This window comes from Watersipora subatra, chromosome 1, assembly GCF_963576615.1.
Source record: "Watersipora subatra chromosome 1, tzWatSuba1.1, whole genome shotgun sequence".
NCBI classification, from domain to species: Eukaryota; Metazoa; Bryozoa; class Gymnolaemata; order Cheilostomatida; family Watersiporidae; genus Watersipora; species Watersipora subatra.
In genome coordinates, this window is record NC_088708.1 from 539,986 (window position 1) to 562,710 (window position 22,725).

General features: G+C 41.1%; 2 protein-coding genes across 2 annotated transcripts in view; both read left to right on the forward strand.

Annotated features, from left to right (window-relative positions):
• The first annotated feature begins 7,767 nt into the window (after positions 1-7,767).
• Positions 7,768-8,481, forward strand: LOC137385607 (uncharacterized). The gene has a single exon (XM_068072103.1). The coding sequence runs from the start codon at positions 7,768-7,770 to the stop codon at positions 8,479-8,481; it is 714 nt and encodes a 237-aa protein (XP_067928204.1).
• Positions 8,482-21,409: 12,928 nt separating this feature from the next.
• The window catches only part of LOC137410608 (NPC intracellular cholesterol transporter 1-like), a 31,843-nt gene continuing 30,527 nt past the window's right edge, over positions 21,410-22,725 (forward strand). Inside the window, exon 1 of the mRNA XM_068096052.1 lies at positions 21,410-21,517. Within this exon, the coding sequence (XP_067952153.1) occupies positions 21,482-21,517 (36 nt within the window). The 5' untranslated portion in view covers positions 21,410-21,481. The remainder of the gene's footprint in view (positions 21,518-22,725) is intronic.

Genomic DNA, 22,725 nt, shown 5'->3' on the forward strand with positions numbered 1-22,725 from the left:
TATGCAGAGCTAGGCCTCTATTCATAGTTATTACCATAAGCAGATGCCCTCTACTCATAACATACATTTTATTGAAGTAAATTAGTTATCAATTCACCTGTTACAGTATTATGTTATTGTCTGTGGTTTTAGAGAATATCATAATTTGAGTGAACTATCAGCTTTGGGGTATTTTGTGTTTCACATAGGAATCAGAAAAATGTTTGCGACGCATCTCTATATATAAATCTAAGTGTGTATTGGTTTATTTTTTGTCGTATGTCTAGTTATCGCGACAAAGTTTCAGCAATGGAAAAATCACTTCGCACTGGAATTGAACTCAATAACCCCAGTTCTGCAAGAAAGGTGTGCTACACACCCACCCTGCCATAGTATGGAATAATTGGGCATAAACTTATTACACCTGCCAATATTTAATGACGATTCGTTAAAATACATATGCTTCAGTAGTACGCTTGATTTACTGGAAGAAAGAACATGAGCCCAGACTTCTGAAAATGCTGTAAATATATATATATAAACCTCAAAGGTTTCAGTTTGCCATCCGGTGCCTGTCTGGTTATAGCTACTGAAATCTAAGATTGAAAAATAGGATTGTATTAAATTGAACTCACGAAGTTGTAACTGCAAGTTTGTAAACAAGCGCCCCTAACCATAAAGCAACGTCGTTCTTACCATTCCTGTCGCTCTTACCAATGATATACAGCCCCCCACAGCACACATGGAGGGCTGTATATCATTGCTCTTACCATATGCCGTATACCCTTTTCGCGATTGCGCACGCTAAATGGGCAATTGTTCCTAATGTTTAATATGTACAGTACATATATAAAACTTTGATGATTTTTATTAGGGGCGTTTGCACTAGATAATTACAATGGGTTTCTATACCACTCTATACAATATTTTTGCTACAACACTGAAACGAATGGAAATCATTTAATTGTATACCGAATAATATTTCATTGTAATCGTAGCAAAACAGACTTTATTTAGCCATTACTTGCTAATTCTTTCACAGTTACCTTTGAACACCTTTACGGCTGTTTTATTTTTCTTCTTAATACATTTTTTCAACAAAAAACCTTTTTCATTGCATTAAATTTAAAATTTACAGTTATTTAAAAGTTTAAAAACTTCTAGAGTTGCTTTATTTTTTCTCAATTTATTTCAACTGCACCAAACACTTTTCTCACGATATGTAGTTTGAAAGTTAGATTGACAGATTTTGTTCTATGTTACATAAAAATAAATGTTTTGTGCAAAAACTTTTTTATTACTTGGACATTCATCTAGTTTATATATCTAAATCTCAGTGTTTGTTGTCTGTCTGTCCAGCTGTCTGTCTGTCCAGCTGTCTGTCTGTCTGTCTAGCTGTAGCGATAAAGTTATAGCTACGAAAACTCACCTTCGTACTGGATTTGAACTCACAACATTCAAATGGCAATATTCAAATACTAACAAGTGTGCATAACCATAAGGCTAAGTCATTCTTACCATTCTCATCGCTCTTACCATATACCTACTATATATCCTTTTCACAATCGCACAGGCTAAATGTGCACTTATTATTAATTAATATTACCTTTTACATTTGTTATTTTTTAGAAATATTTGTAAAAGCTAATTGTTTACTATTACCTATTCTTTCTAATTTGTACTTTTCAAATGTTCTGTTTAAAGTTCAAATGTTCTGTTACACTCATAATTTCGATACGAGCTTCTGCTAAAATCGTAACCTTTTTTTATACACACACTTTCATGCACGAACTGCACAAAAACACTTTTTTCATGGTATAAAGTTTAAAAGTTAAAATGGTAAATGTTGTATGTTAAATAAAAATAAGTTTTTGCGCAGACTTTTTTATTACCTGGGCAACGCCGGACATTTTTCTAGTATATGTATATATAGCATACACTTAATTATATTTATAGCACATACAGAAATAAACAACCCCCTTCATTTAAAACTTATAATGGTCAATGTTGTATATGTTGATTAAAATAAGTTTTTTGTGCAAACCTTTTTATTACTCATGCAACGCTAGACATTCACCTAGTAACGAGGATTTCTCCACATGGCTTTCTGTCGATTGTGTAGAAGGCATTTGCATTCTAGTCCACCATATCATCAACTGTATGCTGAGAACCACTGAATACCTTAATATCTGGAAAAGCGTTCAGATCTCTCCTATCCCTAAGTGCAGCAGCCCGGCGGATTTCAAGCAATTTAGACCTATCTCACTGTTATTCCATATCGGCAAGTTAGCAGAGAAAATTGTAGTTAAAAAGATGAAATCAAAGCTGGACACAGTAATAAATTCATTGCAGTATACCTACAGGCCTGGTGTGAGCACCACAGACGCTTCGTTTCAGTATGTACATGACCTTACTAAATTTCTTAACAATACAATCAAACAACAGAATTTGTACAGAGTGCAAGCCTTGATTTTTCTAAGGCATTTGATAGGTTGCAGCCCTCAATTGTCTTAGATAAAAAGAGAAGATATAAATTTAATAAAAATATTGTAAAGGTGCAAACACACTAGGCGATATTTAGCGCGATACCGCGCTGCGTGGCGCTAATCTGCGTTAGAACTCGCTCAGCAAGCTCATGTACAGCGATGACGCTAGACATTCTCTATTACAGCTTTATCGCGCACGAGATGCATTTCAATTTGTTGGTTTTTCCCAGAATGCAATCCTATGGCTGCTAATTTTTCGTATCAATGTTCACCAATGTATGTACAGTAACAACATTTGGCTATTTTGTTACGCTTGAAACATCCTTAAAATGAACACTGAATTGTTCATAGATTTAATAAGAGCACACCGAGTCCTGTGTTTTCACAACACACAAAAACTACAGACAAACCCAGTTGAATACCAACATTTGGGAGTCAATCGTCGCGCAGGTTGACCATTTTGAGAATGGCGAATATTTATTATATTAAAAATAAAAAACTACTATAAAGTAAACCATATATAAAAATCACAAAATATTACTGTCAAAAATGAAAGAATCGTTTTTTCTTATGTCTTCTTGTAGTGTACAATCGGTGAAAGTGAGATTGGCCTAATAAAAAAAGGGTAAGTTGTTTACGTCATTGTCTAGAAGGCGCCATATTGACTTAAATTTATCAACAATTCTGAAGAAACTGATGATACGGAAATTTTTTGACAGCTTGTGAGCGTGCCCGCGTTATCTGGTGAATTGCTCAAGTGTGTTTAGGCACATGGCAGCAATATCTCAGCATTCCTTATGACGCACGCAATAAAATTGCCGAGTGTGTTTGCACCTTAAAACTAGTAGGGAGTTCTCTAACCAATCGTAAACAGTGCAATAAGTATTCTCATATATTTTCTGATTATTTTTCTGTACAAGTTGGCAGTACCCAGGGTACAAAATTAGGACTTGATTTATGGCTGATTCATGTTGATGATTTGGAAGGAGATGGTTTTTGTTCTTTAAAATATGTGGTTGATACTACATTTTACAGGCCATGTTTAAATATTAATTACAGCAATTCTATAAGCAGTTGTGGCAAATGACGTCCCCTTACGGTTAGCCAAGTCAGAGCCATGTCGAGTCAAGACCGAGTCGTGCCGATTCCAGCCAAGTAGAATGGAGGCGGAGCTTACTAGCTATATAAGCTCGAACATTTGTGTAGAAGAGCAGAGCTGTTCTGGGCCTGTTCATTGCCTGTCACTTGATCATTTTTGTACAACTTACGAACAAAGCAGAAATATATGTATAAACTCATGCACCGAGTCTTGTACTAGTGGAGGAAAGTGAAGGCCGCACAAAACCTTTACACTGGTGGCAGCAGTGGGATCGCTAACGATCACAAGAACTCCACCGCAGGACTTGCATCAGGATCACTAAACACTGGGAGGATTACTGGACTCTAAATGAACTGGTCTGCCTAAAAAACGGTGACAATTCTCTTACTGGAAGAACTTCCTGACAACAGGAAGAAACCCAGAGAGAGCTGTGAAAAGCCCTGCGGTATCGGACCCAGTAGATGCACTGCTCCGGGAGCAAAAACCTACTAAAGGCTCCCACAGGACTTACCTGAGGAAGCAGCGTGCTCCTACTGGAAGAACTTCCTATGGGAAGAAACCCAGAGAGAGCTGCGGAAAGCCCTGCAGTATCGGACCCAGTGGATGTACTGCTCTGGGAGCAAAAACCTACTAAAGGCTCTGACAAGACTTGCCTGAGGAGGCAGCGAGCTCCTACCGGAAAAACTTCTTACAGGAAGAAACCCGGAAAGGAGCCGACAGCCACAGACACAGTAGAGGCACTGCTCTGGGAAAAAAGCAGAAACCTACTGAAAGCCAGATATGGCCAATAGAAGAGCAAGAAGTGCTAACCCGGGACCCGACCGACTAGTCGAGGCACTAGAATGGGTACTACTGATGCCAAGGGCTCAGGAACCGGCACCACGTTTTAGGACTCCTCAGTACACTTGAAAGGGAGATGTGGAGTACTTCATTGCTCGCTTCATGGAGGTAGCTGACGCCAACCAGTGGACGGAAGGAGCAACCCTATTGCACCTCCGGGAAGCACTGGGCAAACAGGCTGAGAACTGCGGATAGGCCGAGGACCAGGAGGCCATTTTCAATGCACTCCGAGCAAGATTTGGGCTCTCCGTCAGGCAGGCGCTAAGCCAGCTCAACGCCCTTAGGCGAGAGGAAAGGATGACACTTCAGGAGCATGCTATGGAGGTCGAGAGGTTGGTATGCATTGCGTACGAGGTCTTGCCAAGTCGATACCAAAATAGTATGGCTATGGAGACCTTCTGCAGCTCACTAAGGGACCCTGCCTTGCAGCGACATCTGTTGGCCATACATACGCCCACGCTGGTTGACACTGTACGGGCCGGAAACGACTACTTCCAGATCCAAAGAGGCGAGCATAAATCCACCGGATCTTCGGTACGAACCCTGGAGGGAGGAACCTCCGACCAGGTGAACTTGACCGAAACCGATGTTATAAGACAACTAGCCCGGCTGGTCCAAACTCTCACGAACAAGGTGGAACGGCTCCAGGAGTAGGTTCGCACTCCAACCGAGAGGAGGAGCCAGCCAGCTACCCTTTGTAGGGGATGTGGGCGACCGGGGCACATACGGAAAACTTGCCTTCGCTACCCCAAACTGGCTTCGGGAAACAAAAAACGGCCACAGCAGTAGCTCCGACTACTGGCTGTACCAAGGCCAAACAACCCCGGAAACACAATAGGACTACACGGGATTCAGTGACAGCCGATGGTTGGTCTTAACCAGCAAGGACTAAGCCGAGGAAAATTCGTGCACAGGAAAGGCCTGCGGAGACACGAAACTACTACCAGTCTTTGAGTGAGGCCAATCTGGACATTCCCACTGTCTCGGATACCGCCTAAGCCCTTTCGTGCAAACGGCAGGAACGTAGCTCGAAACGAAGGAGGGTGACCCCCAAATCTCCTCCACCCCAGACAGCGAGAACCACCTCCACTGGACCGGATGGTCAGAAGCCTGCCTTAAAGGCAGCAGGGTCGACCCCTTCTCCGCCTTGGGAATGGCAATCACAGGAGCCGCGGGTCTAACCCGGACGTAGGACGGCCTGAGGGACCGACCCCACCCCAGAAAGGAAGGCTCTCAGGCCTCTCGGAATATGTCTTGGAAGGCACCTCTAGGGTGCAAGCCCTCAGCCGACCTCACTCAATCAGCTATTTCCTCCCAGAAAGAGTGGAGAGGCGGCCCATCTAGTTTCTTTTAGACACAGGATGCACCACAAACTTGATCAATAAACAGGTCGTTGACCGATTGCCAGGAACTGTACGGGACCAACTCGAGGAGGGTGACAGCCATGGACTATTGGCTGACAGAACACGGCTCCTCTTCTATGAAATAATCCGTCTGGCCATCCGCCTGAGGGATGTAAAGACAGAGGAAGTCTTTGTGGTTAACAGTCTGAGCGAGGATGCCATACTCGGAATGCCATTCTTCATGGCCCATCAGTGCCCTCTTGAATTTGAGCTGCCGGTGGTCCGAGTGGATGGCAGACAGCTAGTTTGCATGGATCGACATGGTTGGCTGCTACAGAGCAAGGTACAGGTGATAAGGGGGGTAATGGTTCCCGCTTGGACAGAGATGGCAATACACTGTCGCATTACCACATGGAATTACTGCCCCATGGGACTGATCGAAGGATTTTCCGACGAACCTCTGGTAGCAAGTAGCATGAATCAGCCGAGACCTAGGGGACAGATCATCCCTCGCTGCATGAATGCTACGGAGCGGCCATTGACTTTCCGGTCCGGAGCCACAATCGGCACTTACACGAGAGTAGAGACCTCGCAGGTCAAAGAGGACGATCTTTTACTGTGTGACGCTGGTCTGACTTCAATCAATGGAGTGCCGGCTCACCTTGATGAACTGTACCAAGCGGCCCAGCCAAACTGTGAGGAGACGGGTCAAACGGTGAGGTTGGCTTCCTTGTTGAGTCGATATGCCACCGTGTTCAGTACAGGTGACGTCAACGTAGGAAGGACCACCGAGGTGGAACATTCCATTCTACTTAAGGAAGGCACCCGGCCAATCCGGCAACCCCCCCACAGACTCGGACCAAAGAAGGAGGCCGAGGCCAAAAGGCAGGTCTAGGATCTGCTCAGGCAGGGGCTGATTGAGCCAGCCGGAGGAGATTGGAGCTCCCCGTGGTGTTGGTCCAGAAGGACAGGAAGTGGCGCTTCTGCATTGACTACTGGCATTTACATGACGTCACTGAGCAGGACGCCTACCCTCTACCCAGGATCGACAACAGCCTGGACGCCCTATCCGGCAGCCGCTATTTCAGCATGCTCGACCTGGTGAGCGGGTACTGGCAGGTACCCCTGGATGCAGAGGCGCAGGAGAAGTCGGCCTTCTCGACACGGTCCGGATTGTGGAAATGGAAGGTGTTGCCTTTCGGACTGACGTCCGCCCCCGCCACCTTTCAAAGACTCATGGAACGTGTGCTACACGGCCTCTACTGGAGAACGCTGCTACTATATCTGGATGATATTATAGTCATCGCCGTGGACTTCGGAGGAGGTCTTTCAGAGGCCCCTCACGGAAGGAGTTGGCAAGGGAACAAGGGCCGTTAGCCGCGTGGGTACCGACTAGTTGCCTGGATGGGACTCCCGCTCTCGACAGGGCGGGATCGACCCTGGGCAACGTCGCATACCCCAGAGGGCCGGCAGCTCGCATGAAACTCCCCCCAACAGTGGCGAGATTGAGCCTGGGTGCCGGAGGTTCCTCTGAGGGGCTACCGGCCACACCAGGGATAACAGGACCAAAGGGCGAGCTGGCAAGAACACAAGCCACCGGACAAGGACCCGTGGCCATCATGTATCGTGCCATTACCACAGGGAAAAAGTTGCCAGCGAAACAACTGGAAGTCGGGAGCAGAGAGCTGGATATCCTGCATCACATGCGAGGCTCTCTACCCATACGACAGGATGGCATGCTGGAAGCACGCGTGGCCCCGCAGGGCCACGCCAGATGGTGCGCTATCTGCCCCCGGCCACGCGAGAGACCACGGTGTGGCAAATGCATGCCCTGGCTCACTTCGGGGTGGGAAAAACGATAAGCCGCCTCCAGCTGACTTGGTACTGGCCCGGACTGACGGCCACAGTCAGACGGCTCATCAAGAGTTGTGAGGTGTGCCAGGCCGCAAAGCATGGAGGGACAAAGGTGGCCAGAGGGAAAAGAAGGCTCTGCACCAGACGACCATGGCAGGACGTGGCCATGGACCTGCTGGAGCCATTTGCGGTCACGCCTAGGGAGAACAAGTGGGTGCTGGTCCTCACCGACCACTTCACCCAATGGCAGGACGCACTGGCACTACCTGACGCCACAGCCTTGGTGGTCGCAAACGCACTGGATGAGCGGGTCTTCTGCTACCTGGGGTTACTCGAGCAGATTCACATGTACCAGGGGGCGCAGTTTGAAAGCCAACTGATGGCCAAACTGTGCCAACTCTGGAACGTGGGGAAAACCCATACGGCTCCTTATCACCCACACGCCAATGGAATCGTTGAACAGAACAATCGGGGACTCCTTGAGGGCACTACTTTTGACCCAGGGACAGGACGAGTAGGACCTGCTGCTTCCCCAGCTGATGAGGGCATACCGAGGCACCCCAACTCCGCAACCAGAGAGCCAGCCAACACGTTAATGTTGGGACAGGAGCTGAGGTTGCCAGACCAGCTGGAAAGCCACCCACCACCAACTGAGTTCTTTCCTGCCCATGAGCATGCCCTTAAGGTGCAGAGGAAGCTGCAGACAGTGCACGAGGCGCTACGACAAAGTCAGATGGAGGTGAGACAGAAGGACCGGAAGGAGCCACTGCTTTACGCCCCAGGCGACTGGGTATGGCTCACGAATAAATGCCGGAGACGGGGAGAAAATCCCAAGCTGCAGGCAAAGTTCGTGGGACCATACCGGGTCCTGAAGGCCTAGGGAAATCACACATATCTGGTAGAATGGCAGTACCAGTCTTTTATTCAGAGCGAAGGAAGGCTGAAACCTTATCATGCCTGTCCAGAAAGGTTGGGGCAAGCCCCGGCCACCTTGAAGCCAAGGAAGGGTCCTAACATGAAAGGAGCTCGACCCAGCAGGCCGGAGAAGAGGCAGGAGGAGGTCAGAATAGACCCTGTACCTATAATGCCACCCCCAGCTGGAAAAAGTTGCTACTAAAAGCTGCAGCAAAAAGAGGGCAGGAGATAACTCCGGAAGAAAATCCGACCGGACCGGAGGAAGAAGAAAGCCAAAGACGCCCTCCGAGGAAATCAATCCGGCCACATGGAAAAAAGTTCCGGAAGAACTTGAAGCAAACCCGGTGGAGACCAAAGGGACCACAACACCAGATCCCATCAACCCCACAATCTAATCAACTCCGGTCCGGCACAATCTGAGGCCAGCCCGGACAACTAGGAAACTGGAACAGTGCGGAGATGGTGTATGTTATTCTATGGATTTGCCAGAAAACGGTCCGGAGGTCGCTCGGGAAAGTTGTAAAACGGTTCTCATGGACGCAACCAAGGCTTTTCTTTAAAAGCACTCATTTTTTCTGAACGACATCAGAGCGCTAGAAAAAATGGATAGCGAAGGCAACACATCACTACAGGACTTACTGACTTCGGTCACAATTAGCTTGAAAGAAGCTGGAGAAGGAATGGAGAGGCCAACACCGGCAAACGTGGTGGTCTTAGAAATTACTGAACAAGGAGTAGAGGCATTGTTAGATGCAACCCTAACCTAGAAGAGAGTGGAGGATCTGCTCAACAAGGCCATGCCAGAAAAGATGGAAGAGGAGTGCCGGGTGGCTGCTGTGCGCACTAAGAGGAGACGAGTCAGCCTCCACTCACCGGAGTTGTCCTCTTCTCCGCCGGCTGTTACCGTTAGAGAAAACACGCCGGTAAAAGAACCGGAGCCAGAGGAAAGCAGGCCACGGAAAAAGATGATAGTAAAGATTATCAAATACCTGTGTTCCCAGGCCGTCTCACGGGCAGAGGAACAGGTGAAGGACGGGAGTTGCCAGATCTGCCAGTTTACAACCAGCCCCCGGCGGATCCACTTTTATGTCCTACAACACTACGCCGTGTTTGTGTGCCCCTCTGACTGGCAGCACGTGTCAAGAGACCAAATGCTATTACACCACACTACTCACCAACAGGAAGGAGTGGAGCCGGTGGTGTATCTCATCGACCAGGACTCCTGAGACCGCCTGTCAGGAGAACAGGCGGGGATCTCTGACGATGGCTGCCTGCACTCTCACTACTAAAGGAAGGAGGCGCCATAGCCCGCGAAGAAGAGTTCAGCAGGCCAGGACTCAGCTGTGCCCCCAGCCCGGGTCCGCCCGGCCTCGACCAGGAGGAGCCGGACGGCCTTGGATCCTGCCGCGTCATGCACGCTGGCAGAGATAGTGGGACGGACTCCAGCTAGCCAGACCCTCCTGCAGACCCAGCGCAGCCGGGCCTGGTTGTTCGCACAAGACGCCCAGGAGTGGACGAGGGCTGCCGAGACAATGCAGACGGTCTTACAGCAGGAACACTTGGAGGGCCGGAAGCGCCAGCTACTGCTGGAGGAGGAGGAGCGCTTCCGCTACGGAGCCCGCCAGCATGAGGCCCTGGCCCAACTGGTGCTTCCTCAGGACATAAATTGGAGACTTTAGTCGCCGATGGGGGAGTGTGTGGTGGATGGCGTTTCCTTACGTTTAGCCAAGCCAGAGCCGTGCCGAGTCAAGACCAAGCCGAACCGTGTCAAGCCAAGTAGAACGGAGGCGGAGTGTACTAGCTATATAAACTTGAACATTTGTGTAGAAGAGCAGAGCTGTTCTGGGCCTGTTCATTGCCTGTTACTTGATCATTCTTGTACAACTTATGAACTAAGCAGAAATATATGTATAAACTCATGCACCGAGTCTTGTACTAAAGAAGGAAAGTGAAGGTCGCACAAAACCTTTACACAGTGCCATACACGGTGCTAGCCTATGGTCCTTAGATAATTCCATGATTTTATATGCTGCTAAGACTAATTATAAATAAGTCATCTCGACCAACTTGATATAATATGAAGTAGTTGTCTCCCCTAATACAGAAACCAAGCTTTTAGTAGTGGACTAGTGGTTGATAATAATTTAAGTTTCAACAGCCATGTAGACCAGTTGATTTTTAAATGTAATAAGCGACTCTTTTTAATGAGACAGCTAAAGGTTTTAAGTCTCAGTGCTGACGGTTTGAAAACGTTTTATACATCTACTATCAGGTCTTTACTGTTGTATGATGCGCCTGCTTGGTACACAATTTTATCATCTACATGTAAAGAAAGACTAGAGCAGATTCGATGTAGTGCATCAAGAATCATTTACCCTGACATGTGCTATGGGAATAGACTAGCTTTGCTTTCTGTACTACTGTTGAATGATCTATTTCTGGTAGTTGTGCAAATCATTTTGAAATTATTAGTAGTACTCCTGATAATCCGCTGAATCAGATAACTGTTTTATACAATCTCAGGCAATCTTTCCACGTAACAGGCACATGCTCTGTTTACCATCCTGAGATAATACACACTCAGAAGAGATCGAAGAGTCTTTCCGTTTTTATAAAAAATTTTAACAATGGCAATGTCTATACATAATTAATTGAGTGAGCACAATCATTTCAATACTGTCAACCATATAAATGTTCTATTCTATGAAGAAATTAAAGAAATTAAAGAAATTTTACTTTTATCTTTATTTAAATATCTTTATTTTATTTAATATCTTTATTATTTAAAGCTCGGATATGAAAACCAGTGAGGTGGTTATACACCACCAACTATTTTATCTATTCCAGTTGACACGCCAAATTTAATTATTTTATGAAAAAATAAAGTTGTCTGTTCCTTAATATGTTCCACAAAATATGTAGACAAACATTTCCCAATCAACTTTCATCCCCGAGAGATATTTATTAATCGCTTCTGTTAATAATACAAATATACATTGCACTAGAAACTTGTAAATATTTCATTATAACTTTCAGTAAAAGACATAATGCTTTTTGTTATTAAAGAATTATCCCCAAGTAACAAATATTTGATGACAATGGCAGGTTCCACTACAGATACAAACTCTTTATGTAAATGTCTGTTGCACTCTCTTTAGCTACTTGCCCATGCTGAAATGAAAGCTGTTTTTTTCAGACCTATATGATTCCATAATGCAAATCTCAGTCGGAGACTGCATGATTGTGAGGTACGCCACTCCTTTCTTCAGGCTAGCATATTGAGCAGTAATACTGCGTATTAAAAAGCAATTACATTGTAACAGAACGCACAGACAGCTCATTTTTGTAATTAATTAATCAAATACCTTAGGACACTTATATTTCGCAAGTATTCAGTTGCGTGAGTAGCATACAGAGTAAAATTTCACTGCAACTTAATTTCGCAGCTCTGATGAGTGCGAAAATATAGTGATGTGAAAATAAATGCAGTGGAACAAACAATTAGATTCCTCAGGTTCAGTTCACTCGCTTCACCGATAAGAAAAAAACTTCAATTTGAGACTAGTTTGTAATTGTGAACCGCAGGTAGAATGGTGTGGGCAAAGTCGATAATGCAATTTGATCGCTTGCTGCCATTTGTTTCTTGAACTATTAATAAACAAAGCTATTTAATTTCGCGTTTTCGCTCGTTCGTTAGGATAGTTTAGTTTCGCACATGAAATTTTCGCGAGAGGATAACTCCGCGAAAACACGAAAGTTAGATGAGGCGAATACATAAGTGTCCTAGGGTACTTGTGTGTACATTCAGTTGAAGAGTTGAAGTTGTCTTTTCATATTCAGTCAAAATTGAGAATTGAACTTAAAGCTGGCATATCCAATATTATATGGCTGTATATCATTACAATTGATTATAATTTCTTTTACTCCTCTTGTGGATGAGAGCATTCAAATGGTGATCCCAAACTAATTAGAGACAAATACACTGAGCAAGAGTATTACATGTAGTATATAGTTATGCACACCCAGTAAATACCAAATGCTCAAATGTAATATCATATGATTCTCTGTTAAATCTGATGATATGCCTGATCTATGATATGATAATCTATGATGACATGCTCTTCTATCCCCCTATCATTATAAGTGATCTGGATAAGCCAAACCAACCCTGACTAGTTTTAACAAAACTAAATAAAAAGACAGCCACATTCTAATATATACATATATACAAGCAAACACTTATATATATTGTATACTAGCTGTGCTATCTGGCGGTGCCCTGGTAATAAAAAAAGTCTTTGGACAGAAAGCTAATTTGTATTTAAAATATAACAACATTTCCCATTCTAACTGTCAAACTACATATCATGAGAAAAGTGTTTTGTGCAGTTGAAATAAATTAAGAGAGAAAATAAAAACAACTGTAAAGGTTTTCAAACTTTTTCAAACAACTGTAACTTTTAAACTTCATATCATGAAAAAATTTTTTGTGCAGGACAACTGAATTAAAAATAAATAAAACAGCTGCAAAGGATTTCAAACCACTGTGAATTCAAAATTTCATAACTTTCAGCGACGTACAGTATGTATTTTAATAGCGTACAGTGGAACCTTGGTTCTCGAACATAATCTGTTCCAGAAGGTTGTTCGAGACCCGAAACAATTTTTTCCATTAGAATAAATTTATGTAAATTTTAATTCATTCCAAGGCAAAAAAAAACAACTTTGGTAAAGTATTTTTTTAACATTTTACACCATAAACTGTACTGTATACTGCATACTATAAATAAAAACGGGTAGATATAGATAGTGTTTAGTTTTAATAAAAGGTTTTCTATTTATGATGATGGAAAAAGAAAACAAAAGTAAACATTTTGTATGTTTGGCTCTTAAAACATCAAAAACATTAAAGGTTAAGATACAATAACAAAAATTTTACAAACTGATAATGAAACAGCAAAAATTGCAAAAGATCAGTTACAGCAAAAATCGTAGGAAAAAGAAAATATAAACAGCAATGGCACGTTTACTTCACATCTTTAAAGGAGAATCCTCCTCCAAAACAATTTATGGTAACTCGACTGGAGGGGTTATCTCCCTAAATTTCTTCGGTAGAGGAGACGTCGTCCAAGATGGTTCATCTCTTTTTGTAAAGAATTTATGAAGGGTAAAATGCTTCTTCGTTTGTTAATGGATGTTTCCATGCTGTTTACAGAGCTGTTCTCATTCCAATGTGCATGCTCTGGTTTGGTCAAAAACCGAATTTATGTTCGAGACGAACAAACCTCAAAATCTTTGGTCGAAAACCGAGTTGGTCGAGAAACAAAGCATTCGACTTAAGTTCCACTGTATATAATCAGTACACAAATCGCCAAATTTTAAATTCGAGATAAATTATTGTCGATATATTGTAGAATAAATTAGCCCTAACAAAAAACCCGAATAAGCGTCGCGTTGCATATACTTGGGTCCCAAAATATTTCTGAGCAGGAGCATCACAACTCCTGAACACAAGGCTAAAATAATTAGCACGCGCATGGTGTATCCGTTATTTGAAAACATATCTGATCACGGCGGCGTTCTAGCTTAGTGGTGGAGCGGCCGGATAAGAAACTTGTCAATGCATTCGTCGTGAGTTCAAATCCATTGGTACATAGAATTTTAATACCAAGATTTTAAGATCTACATGTATAGCCAGAATAACACAGATATTCACAGACATACTTTGAGAAATATATACAGATATATTACATATATAGATATATTACATATACAATATATATAGATATATTACATATATAGATATATTACATATACAATATATATAGATATATTACATATATAATATATATAGATATATTACATATACAATATATATAGATATATTACATATATAGATATATTACATATACAATATATATAGATATATTACATATATAATATATATAGATATATTACATATATAATATATATAGATATATTACATATACAATATATATATATAGATATATTACATATATAATATATATAGATATATTACATATAGATATATGTATAGATATATTACATATATAATATATATAGATATATTACATATATAATATATATAGATATATTACATATACAATATATATAGATATATTACATATATACAAATGTAGATATATTACATATACAATATATATAGATATATTACATATATAGATATATTACATATATAATATATATAGATATATGTATAGATATATTACATATATAATATATATAGATATATTACATATATTATATGTATAGATATATTACATATATAATATGTATATCTAAGTGTTTGTTTGTCATTTGTTGGTCTGTTGCCGGACGTCTAGTTATAGCGACAAAGTTTTAGGAGTGAAAAAAATCGCTTCACCCTGGATTTGAACTAGAAAACTCTGGTTCTGCTTCAACTACACCTCACAGTCTACTCGCCATACTATGAAATAATAAATAATTGTGCACATACTTATTACGCCTGCCAATATTTCATGGCGGTTGCTAAAATAAGCACGCTAGCACACTTGAACTACTAGAAAGAAATACATGCCCAAAAATGTAGACCTCCCAAAATGCTATAAATATGTATATATAGCATAAACTTAATTAAACTTATAACGCACACAGAAATAAACAAACACCTTCATTTAAAAGTTAAAATAGTAAATGTTGTATATGTTGATTCAAAATAAATAAATTTCTGCGCAAAAACTTTTTTCATTACCCGTGCAACGCCAGACGAGTAAATACTTGTCTCATGGCTGTGAAGGGCTTTCTTGAAAAGGTCAACAGGCCAAACTAAACAAGCTAAACAGAAGAGATATCAACAATCAACGGTTAGAAAGATAAAACATGAAGTATGTAATTGGACTCATGAATAAGCCACTACTCACAAACATAGCTTAAGTACAGAATGATCAAATCAAGCTCTACACGTACACGTACGTTAAGTATAGAATAAATTGACAACACAATACTAGTGAATAGCAGTAGATATTGGATTAATGATTCATTGCTAAACACCAGATATTATATTATATACTTCGAACTTTGGTTAATGCAGAGAATCTGACTAGGTTTCTTTGAGTTTAAATAACACAGAAACCACTGTATATACTGTATGTAATATTGTAACTATTATTACTTACACTATTTATTGAGTAATGAAGGTGGTGCACAATGCAACTTCCCTTAAAAAGTTTAGGACCAGAATAATTTTTTGTAACATCAAATACATTATTGAAGTCACCATTACATGGTATGTTCAGTTCTAATAATTTTTCCTGGACATGACAGGAGTCGATCATATTTACACAGCTGTTGTTTCATAAAAAGCGCGCAATCCTTCACAATTTAGGCAAAAGATTTTGCAGAAATAAATGACGTATTTCTCAGAATTCTTAGAACAAACAGTCCTAACTCTAAGACGTGCATGATTATTGACACTCTTTTACGCTGTGATTCTATTCAGGCATCCTTATTGAAATTATCAAGCCCAGAACCTTTGATAGGTTGATGATGACTTCATGAGGCTAAATGGTAACTCTTCAAAGTTATTTGCCATGTTTGTCGTTGACCTGTTCAGTATGTTTGTCTTAGACTTTTTTGCTGTGTTTTACCTTTGTCCTGCCAGTTATACTTTAAAAAGAACTACCCACACCATCAATCAAGGTTTGCAGATTGACACGGACCTACATGAATATTTGTATGCGAAAAAATTATGTGATATAAGCAGTGTGTGCAATGCACCACATAGTCAATATAAGACGGTTGCGGATTGCATTTTATTATTATAATTCCAGCATGTTACTGTTTTGTATAGCGAGTTGCATTTGCTGCTAATATATTAGCAAGCATGTGCACGGCTTTTTTCAGATTGGCCATGCCCAACAAAGATGCACAAATTGTTTACCATAAGTAGTGTTCACATCTAACCTGAGTTTGGGACCAAAGACAACCTTACTCTTCGTACCTTAATTACACCCCGGCGCCCCGAGTTAAGAAGATGAAGAACTGAGCAACAGTCTGTCTATTAAGCAACAAAGAACAAAGTTACTGGTTTCTTTCGATGTTGCTACAGATAAACTGAAAACAGCGTTGAAGTTTCAGCTGGACACAGTGGCTACATGCAAAATTTTGACAGAGACCACAGATTGCTGCAAAAATAAAACTGCAAAAAGAATACAAAACAACTGACTCTCTACAATTGGTCAGTATGTACACCACTGGGTTGGTATCTCTTGGAAGCTTTAGATGGAAGTGACAGCGCTCACAAACCTAAATTTCTGTAAATTAGCACAGCTTAACTCAGCTTGTCAGCAGCAGCATGCTTAGATTTGGGCTCATACACCTGGCACAGCAGGTTAACCTAGAATCTGACTGTGAAGTTGATGTACTACTGTAAAAGTATGATAATTTTTTTCAAAGACTGGATTTCTGCCAGGTGAATACAACATTGAGGTTGATGATGCCGTGAGTCCAGTGTAGGTACGCCAAAAGAAGATACCGCTGATGATAAAAGAGGGTGTCACGAAAGAACTATGCAGGCTAGAGCAGCGTGGAGTTGTAACCAAAGTAGGTACCTCAACCGAACGGATCAGCCATATGCAGCCTGTCAGAAAGGCTAATGGGACAGTGCACATCTGCATCGACCTTTAAAATCTCAACATTAAGAGCCATTAAGAGGAATCACATAACCATGTCAGTCTTGAAGACAAGTGGCCTCAGTTGAAATCTGCAAAATACTTCTCCCTCTGTAATGCTACCAGTGGTTTCCAACGAGTCAAGTTATCGTATGAATCAACAGAGTTAACTATTTTCTGGACCCCAAATTGGAGCACAAAAAACCAGAGGATGCCATTTGACATATCTAGTGCACCAGATAAATTTCATAGAGGCTGGCTGACACTCTGGTGGAGCTGGAAGGGGTAACGGTGGTAGTGGATGACATTCTTGTATACAGCTGAGATAGGAAGGAACATGACTACCTCTTGAAAGGTTTGCTGGAACAGCCAGGAAAATTGGTTTGAGACTGAATAGGGGCAAATGCAAGTTTCTTGAGCACGAACTGCCATACATTGGCCATGTGCTCACGTCAAACAGGCTAAAAACAAATCTTAAAAAAGTGAGAGCTATTTTCAGGATGGAGTGACCGACATCACTGGAGGGGTTAGGTGCTTCTTGGGGCATGTGACCTACATGTCAAAGTTTGTTCTAAATCTATCAGCAGAGTCGAAACCTCTGAGACTCCTGGTGAACAAGACAGATTTTGGGTGAGAAGATACCAGTTAGAAAGCATTTTCTAAACTGAAAGAGATGTTCAGCAAAGCGGAAACATTACAATACTTTGATGTAAGGTAACAGGGTCATTTAAACAGATGCGTCAATGGCCAGGCTAAGGGCTGTTCTTTTACAACAAGAAAAGCCAAAATAACATATGTATCTTGCTCACTAACCACGAGTGAACGCATTGTGATCCAATAAAGCTAAAAATGCTGGCTATAGTTTTGCAATGACCAGATTTGATCAGTTCATATTAGGATAACTAGACAGGAGAGTGCAGATGGACTGTCAACCTTTGAAGGCTATTTTCAAACATTCTATCCATAAGACAACCAGGCAGATTCAAACTTTTCTGCTCACTTTGCAAAGGTACACTGAAATCAAGGTGCTTTGGAGACCTCGAAAAGAGCAGCTAACCGCAGACATGCTGTGTCGAGACTCTCACATGCAGCATCCAATGGCAAAGATAGCCTGTTCAAATGTGTTTTTGGTGGCAGAGGTTCCTGAGGACTTCCCTCCTGTAACTCTAGAGTACCATCACCTATGGAACGCTATAAGAATATCAATCAGCTGCAAGAGCTGATCTCATAGATCTTAGGAGGCACTGAAACCCTTTCACAGTCATTGAGAGCATATCACTTTTTAAAGATCAAAATACAGTTGAACAGGGATTTGTTCCCAAAGAGAACAGAGTTGTGTATTCAAGCATGCTGGCAAAAATGCTTCAAAAGTTGCACATGGCTTACCTAGGGTTCACTGCAACTCTAAGAAGAGCTCGTCTGGCAATGTACTGGCCATCTTTCACTGACAATGCACGTAAAATGCTGCGGTGCTGTCAAACATACACCAAAGATTTTTTCAAGCAAGTTAAAGAAGATCTACAAAATCATGATGTACCCATGAAGCTATGGCAAAAATCGGGGCGAACTTTTCTGAGCAAACCAATCACCACTATGTGAAGGTAGTTGACTACACTTATGATTTCATAGAGTTGAAGGAACTTGAGCATCAAGGGACAGGAGAGGTAGTCACAGTCCTAAAGAAGTATTTTGCTCGATAGAGAGTTTCTGTGATTGAAAACAGTGATAGCGGCCTCCAGTTCACGTCACACCTGTTTTCTAACTTTGCCGAGTTGTGGAGATTTGAACATACATCAAGCAGCCCCATTATCCCAATCAAATAGAAATGTGGAAGCAGCCATCAAAACGATTAAGAGACTACTTCGAATATGTAATGATCCATATATGGCACTGCTTGAGTACTGTTATACTATAACAGAAGGGATGTCTATCAGTTCTACTCAAAGGTTACTCTGTAGGTCCACAGTTCCACAAAAGGTGGAAAATTCAACTACAGAGGAGAGAAGCCATGCAGGAAAACAGCACAAAAGTTTGAAGCAACAGGAGCAGTGTGATAAAGGCGCTAAAAATCTGAGATGACTACAGAAAGAAGAGCCGGTATTTGTGGAAGATTAATAACGGCACAAGGAATGGGAAGAAGCTAAAGTCCTCAAGCAGCTAAGTGGATAGTCATACAGTGTTTAGGTAGATGAGGACCTTATGCAACGGAATTGGAGAGATTTAAGGCTGAGAAATACAGTGAAAATCGAGTCGAGACATACTGGGAAGCCGCAGGATTAATCTAGAAAAGTTCAACGAAAGACAGGGGTCTCAGATCTCCATAGACTTGGGCCTTAGCGGAATGCACCCGCCTGTCGATAAGAACGACGAAAGAACAAACCACAGTGACTATCCGATTATGTTGTATAAGCAGAGTAACTATTTGACAATAAATCTGTTCGCCTGTTGAAGTTATACTTATATTATATACTCAGTGCATGATTTATTTTAGTATTGTTGAGTTTTTCATTGGTCAGTTTTTAGGCTCGTTACTGCCATGTTTTTCGTATGTTACCCTTATAGGCTTCAGAATATCACCAGACGCGTAGGCAGCTTAGAGACATGCATAACTTATTTCAGTTGCTTTTGTGCAACTAGAAGGAGAGGGAATGTTGCGAACCGCAATTTATTACAGTATTATAATTTCAGCACATTACTGTTTCGTATAGTGAGTTGCTTTACTAGTAATACAGTAGCGGGCATGCACACAGGCTTTTTTGGATTGGCCATGTCCAACAAAGACACGCAAATCATTACCAAAGAGTAATGTTCGCATCTATCCTGAGTGTGGAGGCCAAAAACATGGCATGTTCAGTTCTAATGACTTTTTCTGGACATGACAGAAAGAGTAAATCATATCTACACAGCTAATGTCTTATGAAAAGCACCAAATCCTTCACAATTGAAGCTTAGATTTTTGCCAAAATAGACGAAGGATTTCTTAAAATCCTTAGAACAAACAGTCCTAAGCAGAGCAAGATTATTGACGCTATTTCACTCCGTGAATCTCTTCACGCATCCTTATTAAAATTATCAAGTCCATAAGCTTTTGTAGGTTGATGATGACACCATGAGGCAGAATTGTAGTTCTTCAAAGTCTTTTGCTATGCTGGTCATTGCAAAAACCTTCATTGCATGTTGGTCATTGCAATCTCATTCTTCATACCTAATTACAAAACGGCCAAAGCACCATTATGGTTTTAAAGCTGAGCTCATAAAAGCAGGAAAGTTTGAACATCTATAAAAAGGAAAAGCTAGCAGGGCTGCAGGAGGCACATATATTCTGAAGAATTAGTCTGATCGTCTGTAGATTTTACTCAGTCTAGATGATAAGCTCAAATTTATGATAATGTGCTAACCGGCATTCGCACTTGCAAGTGTCATAATATAAGTGCCACGTATCAATGTTATTTCTTTTGTTAATTAGTTCGAACAATCTTTTCCCAGTGCTTATTTCACAAAATTACTTCTTTGATACATCTTGGCAGTTTAGCTTGAGCCAAACATTGCACATTCATGTACGTATAATCATTACATAGGCTAACCCCCATTTTCATTATTGTTGCGTTACCGGACAACTATGGTATGTTGTGCGTACATGTATGTAGCCTCAAACCACGGAAGTTTTTATAAATACACTGGTATGCGGATATATTTGTGAAAATATTTTATCACTAATTTGTTAACAAATAATTTTTTTTTTATGTTCATATTCATAAAGTAGACTAATAGCAGCTTTGGAAAATTTATCATTTCTTATATCATTAAATTTATTAAAAAATACTATTGCTTCACACTGCTAAAATAATAAATTTGATTTTAATGTAGCTGTATAAAATAAACGAAGGCTTCAGATCGACTGACTACACTTTTGGCTACTTTTGACAAGAGGTCTCATGAAGACCTCCAGAGACTGTTTGGTCAACTGATTAAGACTGATCAGACCTACATAGACTGATTAAGTTTAACCATAGAGTTATCTTTTCCCCATGAGATAACTCAGGGGAGATAATTTTATGAATTCAACCACGTAATATCTCTATCGTTTCTAAGCCAACACACGACAATTATCCAGTTCGTACAGAAGCAGGGTATTTCGAACCTCATAGCGGTAGTAATCGCAACATTATCGACTCACGTGCGTCGACAAGTAAACAGGCGGGTCAAAAGATCTATGCGTGATTCAAAGGTCATCCTTCCGTAACTGTATTTGCGCTGTCAGGGTCAACATTGTATAAGCGTACTGCAAACAAAATGCTCCAACGTCTGTGTTTAGTGACTGGAGTTTTGGTAAGTGTTAAGTTGTTGGTTTTTTTATAAAATCATTTGAAGGCTGTCTAAAAATCGACGAGTTAAATATTGTGACTGCTGAAATGGTAAACTGGCTGGATGAGTATCTACCTAACACTTACCTCATCAATTGATTGTACGTCGCCTCAGAGCGACTCCGTGTTAGACTGTTAGGTTGCTCAGGTGCTGCGACAACTACTGCAATACAAAAATCCAAGATGAGCTCAAAAATACACAAATGCCGGAAACAAACCCCTTTTTGTAATGTCCTGAAGCAACAACAGCTAACTAAAATTTGTTAGTTTTGCAACCAATTATACTAAGTTAAGCTTTGGTTAACGCAAAACCTTGAGCTGACACGTGAAAGCGAGAAGACATAGCTTAGCAACATCAATCAGTACGCTCACCCTCTACTTGAAAAACAGAACTGTGACCACTCAAAACATAGAAACGGAGAAAGAATACTGAACACACAGGCTAGCCTATTGACTGTAAGCTGTACGACTTTTTAAGTATAACAAAGCTCATAGAACACAAGAGCAACCAGTATGTACATAGCGATGTACAGATGGCCACGGAACAGGCGTATTTTCATTGTTTAATAGAATAGTTAGCCAATAAATTTATCTCTCCGATCATGTTTGCATCATTCGACAGTGTGTCTTGAAACATTTTTCACGTTAATCAATTATATCGTAAATGTAAGTACAGTGATGGTGGGTATTACTAAAGGTCCTATTGAGCCATTTTCAGGTAAAATGATATATTTACATACTATGCTGCATCGATTTAAGTCATAGTATGACTATGACTTAAATCACTCAATTTCAAGTCATTTTGACTATTAATTTGTAATTTATGTGTATGTTTGCTCACAAATCGAACATCTACGATCTTGACCAGTCATTTGATGGCATTTGTGTGGTACTGTGTGCCCTTTATGGCCGTCGGTAGACCTATGAATTAGCAGTTTCCTAGTCAAGAATGGAACGATTGCATAAAACCAGTTGTTAAGTTTCACAGTTATAATTTTAAATAATTTAAAATAATTGATAATTTTTAATGATATCACACTTGTAATAAGTTTGTACACCTTTTAAAAGTATGATATTCTGGTGTCTGGTGGTATATAGGCGGGATTATCAATCAAATTTAAGTCTCACGCTTGTTCTACATAATTATGTGCTCTTGTTGCTCTTAAATTATCA

Bases quoted from the DNA above. Each gene is read 5' to 3' on its own strand.
- LOC137385607 (XM_068072103.1), top strand. From the start codon at position 7,768: ATGGACCTGCTGGAGCCATTTGCGGTCACGCCTAGGGAGAACAAGTGG.